The 15167-nt window shown below is 44.6% G+C and overlaps 1 protein-coding gene across 1 annotated transcript in view; it reads left to right on the top strand.

Annotated features, from left to right (window-relative positions):
- The window catches only part of ARHGEF11 (Rho guanine nucleotide exchange factor 11), a 375726-nt gene that overhangs the window by 193652 nt on the left and 166907 nt on the right, over positions 1-15167 (top strand). Inside the window, exon 5 of the mRNA XM_082275008.1 lies at positions 9664-9762. Coding sequence (XP_082131134.1) covers positions 9664-9762 — 99 coding nt within the window. The remainder of the gene's footprint in view (positions 1-9663; positions 9763-15167) is intronic.

Below are 15167 nucleotides of genomic sequence, written 5' to 3'. Positions count from 1 at the left end.
GCTTTGGACCCATTTTTTGGAGACCCATGGTGTACTGGTGACATTCCTCGTTCTGATTGCCCACAGTTCCAGCTGGTGGTCGCTTCAGCACCCACTTAGACATACAGCCACTTTTAAAGTTACGTGTGGGTTGGAAAGAGTGCTTTTGAACGTTGGGAGCAATTGCACTCCATTTTTGGTGTGAGTGGGAGGAATTGGGCCCTATCATTGATGTCATTGGGCCCCATTGTGTCATTGGGAGGAATTGTGCCCCATTTTTGGTGTCAGTGGAAGTAATTGCGCCCCATTATTGGTGTAAGTGGCAGGAATTGTGCCCCATCATTAATGTCATTGGCCTCATTGTTGGTGTCATTGGGAGGAACTGTGCCCCATCATTGATGTCATTGGGCCTCATTGTTGGTGTCATTGTAAGGAATTGGGCCCCATTGTTGATGTCATTGGGAGGAATTGTGCCCCATTGTTGGTGTCATAGGCAGCAAGTGCGCCTGATCGTTGGTGTGATTGGGAGGAACTGTGCCCCATCATTGGCATCATTGGGCCCCATCGTTTGGTGTTATTGGAAGGAATTGTGCCCCATCTTTGGTGTCAGTGGGGGGAATCGTGCCCCCTTCATTGGTGTCAGTGGGGGGGGGAGTGTGCCCCCTTCATTGGTGTCGGGGGGGGGGGGAAATTGTGCCTCCTTCATTGGTGTCAGTGGGGAGGGAAATTGTGCCCCCCTTCATTGGTGTCAGTGGGGGGGGGGGGGAACTATGCCCCATTGTTGGTATCAGTGGATGAAATAGTACCCCATGGGCCAGATAAAATCAAGCAAAGGGCCGTATAAGACCCTCGGGCCGCAGTTTAGAGACCCATGCTGTAACTGCTACATCTGCAGGACAGCTTGTGCTGTTGCAAAACAACAGACTTACTGGCCAGAATACCAGGTTGATGTTATTGAGCCCCATTGTTGGTATCATTGGGAGGAACTGTGCCCCATCATTGATGTCATTGGGCCCCATTGTTGGTGTCATTGGGAGGAATTGTGCCCCAACGTTGGTGTCAGTGGCAGTAAGGGTGTCCGATCGTTGGTGTCATTGGAAAGAACTGTGCCCATCATTGACGTCTTTGGGCCCCATGGTTGGTGTCATTGGGAGGAATTGTGCCCCATCGTTGGTGTCAGTGGCAGTAAGGGTGTCCGATCGTTGGTGTCATTGGAAAGAACTGTGCCCCATCATTGACGTCTTTGGGCCCCATCATTGGAGTCATTGGGAGGAATTGTGCCCCGTCATTAGTGTAAGGAGGAATTGTGCCCCCTTCATTGGTGTCAGTGGGGGGGGAATTTTTTATTTTTTTATTTATATCAGTAAATTCCCTATATTCGTTCTGTCTGCATCTGCACTGTAATTGCAGACAAGGACTGAGAACGGCAAGGAAGGCATCTGCTCCACACACTTGTCTGATTATGTTGGGTTGATCTAATAAAGGAGTACACTGTGTTGACTTGGCTCAGGCTACATTCACACAGGAGTTCTTATGGAGCCAGGGGTAACTGCCGGCAGAAATCAGTAGATTCTCGGTGGCGGTTGTAAACGCAGTTGCACAATGGTAAGTTGTGTTGACTTTCAATATCCAATCATGTGCTAGGAAAAAGTTTTTTTTTTTTTTTTTAATTTTCCTTATATAGGCATGTTAAACAATAGGAGTGGCCGGCCCCAGATTTCCTTGCACCACATCCCAATAAAGTATGTCTAGTCTAGGATAATGTTAATAGCGTTAAAGAATAACTTCACTTTTATTGAGAAAACCACATTCCCCTCTGGATGATCTTAGTACATTGTAAGAATGTACACAAACTTTGTTGCAGATTCCTACCTTTTTATTATGCTGAAGAAATAGCAGTTTGTCGGTGCCCATGGGAATGATTTTATAATCAATCAGCTGCTGCACCTGCAGGGCTATAATGAGGAAAGTGACAGGGTCAGCATCCTATAAGAAGTGATTTCCCTTAGGGAGTATCTCACTAAAAATGACATTTATGTTGCAGGGGATATCAAAAATCTAAGTTGTATTTTAGTACAGACTTCTGGGAAAATCAGTAAGCCAATCACACAAGCAAGAAATTACATAATTACATTTCTGCGGGGCTGTCCCATACACCATCTTTGTATTGATTGCCTCCAGGTTGCCTTATTGCATTGCATTTTACAAAAAATTACAGCGCTGCAGATTGAAAAGGAAAGGTGATTTTTTTAATAACATCCAATTACAATATGACTTGTGTAGCAATTGTATATTTTTTTAATTTTTTTAATTTGCAATTATTTATTTTTATTATTTTTTTTTTTTAATTCGCAAATATGTTTCCTATGAAAGTGGAGTTACCCTTTAACTTTTTTCCTATTGTAAAATAAAGAAAACTAGGACTCGAAAATGTTAAAATTAAATTCAAATTGTGAACATATGTGTGACACAATCATAAAAAAAGTAATAATAATTAGAAAAGACGGATATGGAAAATTGTATAAACATGTAAGTGCATAAAAGTAATAAAACCAAAAGTCCCAATGAAGAGCCAGGAAGATAAGTTGCTCACTCTTCTCTGTATATGTCAAGAGGAGAACAGATGGGAATCCCAACAGCCCTCTGAGCTTCCCAGCAGTAAGACCACACACCACCTCCATGTATAAAAGAGGGGGGCTTACCAAAATTAGATGACCCCCCCCAATAAAGAGTGGTCAGACAGCGCTCAATATACTCCACGAGACGTCCAACTTCTCTCAACCACCTTGCTGAACAACCGCCCGCTATGTTCCCACAGATCAATGTGCAATCAGACTCAATGTAGGAATAGGATCATAAAGGAAAATAGAAACACTCTCCATAGTGTAAACCAGTAGAGTGTCCTGTTTTTAATAGGGTCAATTCACCTACAATGGATAGGTAGTTAACAGGCACTGCACATCACATGTACAACTTGCTTGGCAGAAACCAAGATTGCCGCAACTGGTACACTGGTTCCAGCTCCGTCCAGCGCGTTTCGTCATAGATGATGCCACTTATTTACTTAGGTAGTTAACAGGAACTGCACATCGCATGTACAACTTGCTTGACAGAAACCAAGATTGCCGCAACTGGTACACTGGTTCCAGCTCTGCCCAGCGCGTTTTGTCATACGTGATGTCACTTATTTACTTAGGTAGTTAACAGGCACTGCAGATCACATGTACAACTTGCTTGGCAGAAACCAAGATTGCCGCAACTAGTACACTGTTTTCCGCTCCGCCCAGTGCGTTTCGTCATACGTGATGTCACCTTTTTACTTAAGTAGTTAACAGGCACTGCACATCACATATACAACTTGCTTGACAGAAACCAATGGCGCTTTTCCACTGCATGGAACCGAACGGTTTGGTTCGCTTTTGTGCTTTTCCACTGCTGGTGCCACATGGTACGGTGTTGGAACGGTACGGCGGCGCTTTACCACTGCATGGAACCAAACGGTTCGGTTTGCTTTTGCACTTTTCCACTGCATGGTACCGCATGCTACGGTGTTGGAACAGTTCGGTACGGTACGGCGGCGCTTTACCACTGCATGGAACCGAACGGTTCGGCTCGCTTTTGCGCTTTTCCACTGCATGGTACTGCATGGTATGGTGTAGGAACGGTTCGGTACGGTACGGCGGCGCTTTTCAACTGCATGGAACCGAACGGTACGGCTCTCAAAAACAGTACCACCTCGATTGTGGTTCCAAGAGGTACCATACCCGGTACCATATCCCACAATCCTTTGCATGCAGTCACTACTAGCCACTGATTGGTCAGAGAATCCCACCCACCCCGTTGTTATCCCACCCACTTTAATTTAGTACTACTTTAGTGGAAAAGCAAACCATACCGTACCGAACCGTTCCAACACCGTGCAGTACCAGCAGTGGAAAAGCAAACCGGGCCAAGCAGGGCCGAGTAGAGCCGAGCCGGTACTTGCAGTGGAAAAGTGCCACAAGATTGCCGCAACTGGTACACTGGTTCCAGCTCCGCCCAACGTGTTTCGTCATACGTGATGTCACTTATTTACTATAACAAGCATAGCTCCCAAATGTCTCTGACTTCAAGGGACTGTCCATGATTTGAAACAATGTCCCTCATTCCCTTTTTCCTCCTCATTTGTCTCCTTTTATTTTGGTCTAATCTATATAGTTGTATATAAAATAAAAATAAAACATTTTTAAAATAACATTTTTATCATTCAAAAACTCTTTCCCAGTGCTAAACCTTCCATCCAATTTCTAAATTGTTGCATTTGTAAATGTCAAATAACCAGTATAAAGGAATAATAGTGGAAAAAACTAAATTAAAGCACTAATGAATTTAACTAATTTTTTTTTTATTTTTTTTTTGTATAATTCTCCTTTAGGGGACATGGCAGGGGGTGTGTCCTATGCCTAAATATTTTTACTAATAGGTGTCCCTTGTTCCTTCAAAATCGGTGACCTGTCAGATTAGGTGACGGACGTTCCATCACCTGAATCCTTACTAGGCATGCGCATAATATGTCAGAACACCCGCAGCCATAAGGTGCCAGTGGATATCTTACTACACTCGGCTACGTTTTGGATTTCACAGTAATTTAATGAATAAAGTGAGCATACATAAATCAACCATAGTATATTGAGATCTGTCGGGAGGAAGGAGAAGGGGAGGGCAAGAAGCAAGCGCCACCTAAGTGTAGTATATTAGAAGTTTTTATTATCACACAAGGGTTAAGGATAGACTCATAAATGGTGATGCATAGGGAGAGCCGTGCCGAACTGTCTCTTGTCCAGATCCAGGCGATCCACTCGGCTGTGTGGTAGTTGGCAGCAGCAGGGAGTTCGGTTGTCCCATGGCCACCAGGAAACAACAGATTGAGCAATCTGTCATGCTGTTTTTTCATGTTACTTTTTAAATGCCTAAAAGTTTACCACTGACCAGTGTGGGGTGTGCCAAGATGGCCTCCGCTACCTTCCTACTAATGGTGTCCAGCTTCTTCCAAAATTTAACATTCAAAACAGCATCACAGATGTCGATATAGCACAGTGATGGAGACCTTGGCACCCCAGATGTTTTGGCACTAAATTTCCCATGATGCTCATGCACTCTGCAGTGTACTTGAGCATCATGGGAAATGTAGTTCCAAAACATCTGGGATGCCAAGGTTCGCCATCACTGATGTAGCATATACTTTATGTTTATATCCGCTCAGTTTATTGCTAAAATGACTGTAAAATTCAAGACGTAGCTGAGTGTAGTAACGTGTCTGCTGCCACCTTCTGACTGCAGGTGTGATGTCACATAAGAAATCTGCTACGCATGCGCAGTAAGTATTCAGCTGACAGAATGTCACTTCCATTCCCTAATCTGACAGGTCTCCTATTCTCCTCTCATAGTTACATAGTAATTGAGGTTGAATAAAGACAATTGTCCATCCAGTTCAACCTGTGTAGGTGTGTGTGACCCTAATCATCTCTTATACCCCTTAATGTTCTGATCCTTGAGATGTACTAAGAGTCTTTTGACAGTAGCTATACCCCCCGCAGAAACTACCTCTTGTGGTAGAGAATTCCACAATCTTGTAGCCCTAACCGTAAAGAACCCCCCAAGTTGCCTGAGGTTAAAACGCTTCTCTTCTAATCGCATTGTATGCCATCGCGTCCTCATGCAATCCTTGCGATTGAATAGCTTTTTTTCTATGCTGAGATCACCATTGAGGTATTTGTAAATTGCTATCATGTCCCCTCTCAGGCGTCTCTTCTCCAGGGAGAATAAATTAAGTGATTGTTGACGCTCTTCATAATTAAGGTCCTCCAATCCCCTAATTAGTTTAGTTGTCCTTCTCTGGACTCTCTCCAGCTCCAACACATCCCTCCTGAGGACTGGTGACCAGAACTGGACAGAATACTCCAGATGCGGTCGGACCAGAGTTTTATAAAGTGGAAGGATTATAGTCTTATCTCTGGAATACATCCCTTTCTTTATGCATGCTAATATTCTGCCAGCTTTGGCAGCTGCCGCTTGACATTGCATGCTATTGCCTAATCTATCATCAACCAAGACTCCCAGATCTTTCTCCATTTTTGATTCCCCCAAAGATTCCCCCCTAAAGTGTATTGTGTTTTTATGTTTTTAGTCCCCAAGTGCAAAACCTTACACTTCTCCACATTAAACCTCATTTGCCATGTCGTTGCCCACTTTATTATTTTGTTCAGGTCATTCTGTAGGATATCTGCTTCATGCTGTGCTGTTATTGCCCTGGCCAATTTTGTGTCATCTGCAAAAACTGATATAGAACTACTGATCCCGTCCTCAATGCTGTTAATGAATAAATTGAACAAGGTTGGTCCCAGGACTGAGCCTCTCAAAATGTTGGGCGGTATGGTCAAGTGAACATTGTCTACTCCTTTAGTAAATCAAATCAACCCCAATGCCTTTAGTGGCAGGTTCCATAAGATTTCAGAGGTACACTGCACTCGTATAGTTACAGGAGATCACAAACTGCTAAAGGCAAGCAGTGCCTCTACCTATCATTTGGAAAGTTTTATGGTGTCTCAGGATATTAAACAAGCTAATGCGTTTAAGGTGTTCTAGTTTGTTCTAGTTTTGTTTGCTTTTGCTTTAATCATTTAGCATGGATGATATTCTCTTGTTTAGACTGCGGGTTAAACTAGAGAAAACTAGCCGTGTGGGCCTATCTTTAGTATGAGACTAGTCAGAGCAAGTGTCTAGTGCAGAATGTGCACACTACAGCACATGCTCCAAAGTTCGTTTGCACATATACTTTATATCTGCTTAAATAGAAGCTTAGACCTGTGTCCGGGTGCCACAGCTCACTGCAAATGGGTTGTCCACAGAAAAGTTCTAAGACATCAGGGCTCAAACTGTTGTACATCCAGTGCTTTAAGTGGGCCGGTGTGCACTGGTACTCAGTACCGCCACTTCCAAATATGGCTCTTGAGCATACCGCCACCTCTCCGTGCGCCTTAGCGTACCAGTACGCTCATTTTGGACATCTGCGCCCTCAATTGCCCTATCCCCCAAGAATATTTACCACTCCAGAGCCAGACCAGTCACCACCAGTGAGTCCCCCTGCTCCGGAGTCCCAGCCCAGGCCAGGGGGGGTGCTCTGTGGGGACCATGATGTGGAGTGGGGGGCGACAAAATTTATAGGCTATAATTGAGTACCGGCACCTCTTTTGGGCCACTTAAAGCACTGTGTACATCCAGTGGTGTCTCAAGCTGGGATGCTTCATCTGATGCTGCCTTCTTCAGATCGGAAAATCTCCAAAAGAACTGTAAAAACACAGAGGAGGGTGCAAACGCCTAGTGCAGTACCACCGCCAACCTTTATTGGATCCAAAAGACAAAAACATACTCACAAGCATAAAAAGGAGCAAGCGTATCAAACACAACTCTAGCCGTAGGCAGTGTCATCTGACCATATATGTTTAAGTTGAAAGGCTAATGCGTTTGTTTTGCTGTGCCCCCTTCCTTCAGCAATGAGGTAGGGGGCACATCCCCCGAAACGTGTTTGCCTTCCAACTTTAGCATACATGTTCCTTTTAATGCTTGTGAGTTTGTTTTTGTCTTTTGAATCCAATAATGCAAGGGCTAGGGTAAAGCTAGAGTTTGGGTTTGATAGAAGAGGTTGGATTGATAGGGTACCTGTCCTTAAGGAAATGCAAGGGCTAGGGTAAAGATAGAGGTTGGGTTGATAGAAGAGGTTGGGTTCATAGGGTACCTGTCCTTAAGGAAATGCAAGGGCTAGGGTAAAGATAGAGGTTGGGTTTGATAGAAGAGGTTGGGTTGATAGGGTACCTGTCCTTAAGGACATGCAAGGGCTAGAGTAAAGATAGAGGTTGGATTGATAGGGTACCTGTCCTTAAGGACATGCAAGGGCTAGAGTAAAGATAGAGGTTGGGTTGATAGGGTACCTGTCCTTAAGGACATGCAAGGGCTAGGGTAAAGATAGAGGTTGGGTTGATAGAAGAGGTTGGATTGATAGGGTACCTGTCCTTAAGGACATGCAAGGGCTAGGGTGAAGATAGAGGTTGGGTTGATAGGGTACCTGTCCTTAAGGAAATGCAAGGGCTAGAGTAAAGATAGAGGTTGGGTTGATAGAAGAGGTTGGGTTGATAGGGTACCTGTCCTTAAGGAAATGTAAGGGCTAGGGTAAAGATAGAGGTTGGTTTGATAGAAGAGGTTGGGTTGATAGGGTACCTGTCCTTAAGGAAATGCAAGGGCCAGGGTAAAGATAGAGGTTGGGTTTTTGTCTTTTGAATCCAATAAATGCTGATGTTTGTGCTCTCCTCTGTATTTTTACACTGCAAATTAGGGCCAAGATCTAAATCCCTTGGACGCTAGAAGGTTAAGTTGATATACAAGGGCCACATGTTTACAACTTGGTACATTGGTGATTCTTTTAGTTATTTTGCTTTTTTATCACCGTTCGCATGTTTCTAACTTCATATATTTTATTGATTAAGTTAAAAAGTATTCCCAATATACACTATATTTTCAAAAGTATTGGGACACCTGCCTTTACACTCACGTGAACTTTAATGGCATCCCAGTCTTAGTCCGTAGGGTTCATTATTAAGTTGACTTATCCTTTTCAGCTATATCAGCTTCAACTCTTCTGGGAAGGCTGTCCACAAGGTTTAGGAGTGTGTCTGTGGGAATGTTTGACCATTCTCCCAGAAGCCCATTTGTGAGGTCAGACACTGATGTTGATCGAGAAGGTCTGGCTCGCAGTCTCCACTCTAATTCATCCCAAAGGTGTTCGATTGGGCTGAGGTCAGGACTCTGTGCAATCCAGTCATGTGCCTTCATCTCCATGTCTTTATGGACCTTGCCTTGTGCACTGATCCCAATTATTTGGTGGAGGGGGGATTATGGTGTGTGTTTGTTTTTCAGGGGTTGGGCTTGGCCCCTTAGTTCCAGTGAATGGAACTCTTAAGGTGTCAGCATACCAAGACATTTTGGACAATTTCATGCTCCCCACTTTGGGGGAACAGTTTGGGGATGGCACTTCCTGTTCCGACATGACTGTGCACCAGTGCACAAAGCAAGGTCCATAAAGACATGGATGAGGGAGTTTGGGGTGGAGGAACCTGACTGGCCTGCACAGGGTTCTGACCTCAACCCCATAGAACACCTTTGGGATGAGTTAGAGTGGAGACTGCGAGCCAGGCCTTTTCATCAACATTTTTCAACATTTTTCATTAAAATTTTAATTTAACGTCAGTGCCTGACCTCACAAACGCACTTCTGGAAGAACGGTCAAACATTCCCATAGAAACACTCCAAAACCTAGTGGACAGCTTTCCCAGAAGAGTTGAAGCTGTTATAGCTGCGGAGGGTGGGCCAACTCAATATTGAACCCTATGGTCGAAGAGTGGGATGCCATGTGCGAGTAAAGGCAGGTGTCCCGATACTTTTGACAATATAGTGTATGTGATACTTCAACCAGGCACTGAATTCGGTTAATAAGCTTTGCTAGCTTGATTAATAATTATGCGTCCTCTTAGTGATGTGTAGCCAGTGACTAAAAATGAGGATGTAGAATTGGACAATGGCTCCCCCATGTGATCATTCGGAGATCTGTGCACAATGCTTATATCAGTTAATTTTATTTTATTTTTTTCTTAGGTTTGGTTCAACGCTGTGTTGTTGTACAGAGGGACCAAAATGGCTTTGGCTTCACCGTTAGCGGGGACCGGATTGTCCTTGTCCAGTCTGTGCGCCCAGGTGAGTAATGCAGCTATTATGAGTAACCTATGCATTGTAAAGAAGCTGGTGTACCCAAAATGTATTTGTTTTGACATACCCCTGCCCCCAGGATTAATTGGGTACGTGGGAAAACCAGTACTTGCATTTTACATGCGCATGAATATGGAACAATTTTACATTAGTGGAAATATGTCCACATGTGTGCGAGGAAACTGAATAATTAAATGAAAAAACACAGTATCATTATTATTGTTACAATGTATGAAGGGTGTTTCTGCACTTTTATATATAAAACTTAGTTAAAAAAAAAAAGTGAGGAAACTTTTTGAAGAACCCTCCTATTTATAAACAAAGCTTGCAAAATGTGTTTATAAAGGAGCTCCTGCAACAGAGCTGCTCTCCTGCTGAGGACTCTGTTCTAGATCCAGTGACAACGCTCCTGTATAAACAAGCCTGTGGCTTCATTTACATCTATGCAGGAGCACTAACAGCAAGCTTTTTTTCATACAGCAACTGAAGTGAGTACCCTTGTAAAACATAAAACAAAGTCGCAGTATTCTTTTTTTATTTCTTTTTACAAGAGCGCTGTCACTGCTTTTGGAACACAAACTAGGGCTGTCAGACAGATAGGCCCAAAGATCTTAGGCTCCTCTCTGAGACGGGGGGCTGAGCGTGTCCTTAGCTTGCCATATTGGAAATCCAGTCTTGCACACTCCGCACTGAATATAAGGCAGTGATTTTGCAGACACAAGCATGGTTCTTACAGTATCTATGCTGCAGCCATGCACTATGTCAGCTGTAGTAAACCCTGTGCTATCAGTTAAACTTGGTTCACCCTGCCTTTAATGCAAGAGAATTCAGGTGTACTGTGGCACACCCGTGTACTCCTATAGCCGTATTGTGGTCTGGGAGACAGGTTAGGCATTGGGCTGATAGGATACCTGTTCTTAAGGAAATGCATGGGCTGGGGAAAAGATACAGGTTGGATTGACAGTAAGGGTATCTGTCCTTAAGGAAGTGCATGGGCTGGGGTAAAGATACAGGTTGGGTTGACAGTAAGGGTATCTGTCCTTAAGGAAGTGCATGGGCTGGGGAAAAGATACAGGTTGGGTTGACAGTAAGGTGTCTCTCCTTAAAGAAGTGCATGGGCTGGGGTAAATATAGAGGTTGGGTTGACAGTAAGGGTATCTGTTCTTAAGGAAATGCATGGGCTGGGGTAAAAATACAGGTTGGGTTGACAGTAAGACTCGATTCACACCAGCGCGACTTGTCAGGCGACTTGTCAGCCTGACAAGTCGCGGTCCATTGACCGCTACAGGACCAGTTCTAATAGGAGCGACACAAGTCGCTCCGATTTAGAAAAAGGGTCCTGTACTACTTCGGGGCGACCTCGGAGCGACTTGCATAGACATTCATTATATGAAGTCCGAGCAAGTCACGCCGAAGTCGCGGTGCACTGGGCTTCACAAGTTGCCCCCGAAGTAGTACAGAGTCGTGTCGCCATAGTGTGAACCGACTCTTAGGGTATCTGTTCTTAAGGAAATTCATGGGCTGGGGTAAAGATACAGGTTGGGTTGACAGTAAGGGTATCTGTCCTTAAGGAAGTGCATGGGCAGGGGTAAAGATAGATGTTGGGTTGACAGTAAGGGTATCTGTTCTTAAGGAAATGCATGGGCTTGGGTAAAGATACAGGTTGGGTTGTGCTGAGTAATGCTGCGGTTATGAGTAACCTATGCATTGTAAAGAAGCTGGTGTACCCAAAATGTATTTATGTTTCGACATACCCCTGCACAGTAAGGGTATCTGTCCTTAAGGAAATGCATAGGCTGGGGTAAAGATACAGGTTGGGTTGACAGTAAGGGTATCTGTCCTTAAGGAAGTGCATGGGCTGGGGTAAAGATACAGGTTGGGTTGACAGTAAGGGTATCTTTCCTTAAGGAAGTGCATGGGCTGGGGTAAAGATTCAGATTGGGTCGACAGTAAGGGTATCTGTCCTTAATGCAGCAGTAAACCACCGGCTTTTTTTTTTTTTTTTTTTTAAGGCAAAGTTATAATGTGCTAGTTAGTATACATTGCATACTAGCACATTATGTGAAACTTACCTTAAAACGAAGCCTTCCAGCAGCGCGTTGTCACCACTGACAGGGCTTCCATCTTCACCCAGTCTTCTTTCCGGGTTGGGGGGCTCCGGTCTCTGGATTAGATGAGCTGCGATGCACAGCACAGAGCTCTGAAGGAACAGCACAGGTATGCCGTTCCTTCAGAGTGCAAGCGCCGGTGATGTCACTAGCGGCTTCACAAGTAAATATCTAAAAAAACAGTGCCCGTTTAGGAAATATTTACTGCACCTATAGGTAAGCCATACTACAGGCTTACTTATAGGTAAAAATCATCCATCGGAGTTTACTCCCACTTTAAGAAAGTGCATGGGCTGGGAAAAGGTAGAGGTTGGGTTGATAGGGTACCTGCCCTTAAAGAAATGCAAGGGCTAGGGTAAAGATAGAGTTTGGGTTTGATAGAAGAGGTTGGGTTGACTGAAGATGTTGGGTTAATAGGGTAACTATCCTTAAGGAAATGCAAGGGCTGGGGAAAAAGGTAGAGGTTGGGTTGATAGGGTACCTGTCCTTAAGGAATTGCAAGGGCTAGGGTAAAGATAGAGTTTTGGTTTGATAGAAGAGGTTGAGTTAATAGGGTACCTGTCCTTAAGGAAATGCAAGGGCTAGGGTAAAGATAGAGGTTGGGTTGATAGAAGAGGTTGGGTTGATAGGGTACCTGTCCTTAAGGAATTGCAAGGGCTAGGGTAAAGATAGAGGTTGGGTTGATAGAAGAGGTTGAGTTGATAGGGTACCTGTCCTTAAGGAAATGGAAGGGCTAGGGTAAAGATAGAGCTTGGGTTAATAGGGTACCTGTCCTTAAGGAAGTGCATAGGCTGGGGTAAAGATTGAAGTTGGGTTGTTAGTTACGGTATCTGTCCTTAAGGAAGTGCATGGGTTGGGGTAAAACTATAGGTTGGGTTGACAGTAAAGGTATCTCTCTTTAAGGAAGTGCATGGGTTGGGTTGACAGTAAAGGTATCTCTCCTTAAGGAAGTGCATGGGCTAGGGTAAAGTATTTTTTGTGGGATTGCGACATTGCGGTGGACAGATTGGACCCCTGACTGACATTTTTGACACTTTTAGGGGGGATCAGTGACATTACTACAGTAATCAGTGCTAAAAATGTGCACTGTTACTGTAATAATGACACTGGCAGGGAAGGGGTTAACGCTGTGGGTGATCAAGGGGTTAAATGTGAGCCTAGGGGAGTAATTCTAACTGTGGGGGGCGTGGCTTTTGAAATGACCATAGAGACATGTGATCCTGTATAGAAGGATCATAGGAGCTCTATGATCATCCCAGGGAGAAGAACGATCAGCTGTGTTTACAACAGCCGACCGTTCTTCTCTCTCAGCGGGGAGCAATCGGAGCCGCCTGATCCTTGCATCGGCTTCCTGGCTGACGATTGGGGGCGGATGCCCCCTAGCCTCGTGTACGCGAGCGCCGGCAGTTCCGGCGATTCGCCTGGGAGCGGCTGCCTGCTAACTGTGGTGGGCGGTCGGCAACCAGTTAATATAAATAGACCCCTAAAGCCGACATAGACGGATTGAAATTCAGCTGGTTCAGCGGGAACACATCTATGGGTAGGTTGGTTGTACTGAAGTCGATTTATCGATTAACTTCAGTACAACCAGCTTTTGTTTTTTTTTTGTGAGCACTGCTGGCGGCTATAGCCTCCAGTGGTGATCATTGTATTCGGACAGTGGGGAAACCTCCCACTGTCAAAATACAATAGCGCAGCAAAAGGGGTTCCCCCTTAAACACAGTCAGTGGAGTGATTTTTTTCTTTAATTTGTGGTTGAAGGAAAGAAATTTGCATATTCTATGGCCAGCCTAGGTGTTGGTGAAACATTCCTAGGAGTGATGAAAATAGACTTTATTATAGTTTATGGGTGATAAATCCTCACGCGTGGCGCCAGTTCCCATAAGCAGGACACACTATATGCTCATGCATGGATGTCTTCAGTTGTGATGTTTTATGATCTAGTATACGGTTTATGTGCTTGTTGCTGCATGTAGGAGAGGAATATCTTTATATGTAAAGTAGTAATGTACGCATTGAACTCTGGCTTCCATTGCTGGAGAAGAGAAGCTGTGTCGGTGATTGTGTAATGGGATCATTTGACGCTGCACAGCGATGACCGTGACATTAAATACACAGGGGCTTCAGATTCCAGCTGTGTTTATGAGAATACCCAAACATACAAGAAGACCCTTTACAATGCTGTTTTCATAGAGAAAATCTGCAATAGGGACACTTGCAGAAGTAAAAACCTGACAGGGGTTCTAGTATTTCTCTGTTCTACTAAAAGAAGAAAACAAAAAAAACTAAATTTTTTTTTGCTATTGGAGTGGAGGAAAGTCTGTCAAATGTAGTAAAAACCCAACAGGGGTTCTACCATTGTGGCATGTAGTGAAGGGGTTTCCAAACTGCGGTCCATGGGCCATATCTGGCCTACTGCAAGATTTTATGTGGCCTTCTGATGTAAGGGGAGACTCTCATGGGGACTCCAATAGGGGGCTGTGATGTGAGTGGGGACTCTGATGTAAGGGGGGACTCTTATGAGTACCTGGATGTAAAGAAGGACTCTGGATGAACTCCAATGGGGAATCCAATGTAAGAGGGGACTTTGATGGGTGCTCTGATGTAAGAGGGGACTCCGATGGGAACTCCAATGTAAAGGGAGACTTTGATAGGGACTCCAATGTAAGGGGGAACTTTGATGGGGACTCTGATGGGGACTCCAATGTAAGGGGGGACTCTGATGGGGACTACACAGTGAGGAGAGGCCCTAATGGAGACTCCAATGGGGACTTCAATATAAGGGGGAACTTTGATGGATTCTGATGAGGACTCCAAAGTAAGGGGGGACTCTGATAGGGACTGCATTGTAAGAGGGGACTCTGATAGGAACTCCAAAGTAAGTAGAGACCCTGATAGGGACTCCAATGGGAACTCTGTTATAAGGATGAACTCCAATGGGGAATCCAATGTAAGAGGGGACTTTGATGGGTGCTCTGATGTAAGAGGGGACTCCGATGGGAACTCCAATGTAAAGGAAGACTTTGATGGTGACTCCAATGTAAGGGGGAACTTTGATGGGAACTCTGATGGGGACTCCAATGTAACGGGGGACTCTGATGGGGACTCCAATGTAAGGGGGGACTCTGATGAGGACTCAAATGTAAGGGGGGGACTCTGGGGACTCCAATGTAAGGGGGGACTCTGATAGGAACTCCAAAGTAAGTTGAGACCCTGATAGCGACTCCAATGGGGACTCTGATGTAAGGGTGGACTCCGATGGGGACTCCAATGTAAGAGGGGACT

This window comes from Pelophylax lessonae, assembly GCF_965119305.1.
Source record: "Pelophylax lessonae genome assembly, chromosome: 13".
Taxonomy (NCBI): domain Eukaryota; kingdom Metazoa; phylum Chordata; class Amphibia; order Anura; family Ranidae; genus Pelophylax; species Pelophylax lessonae.
Note: the sequence above shows the minus strand (reverse complement) of the source record. Positions and strands in the feature narration are given on the sequence as shown.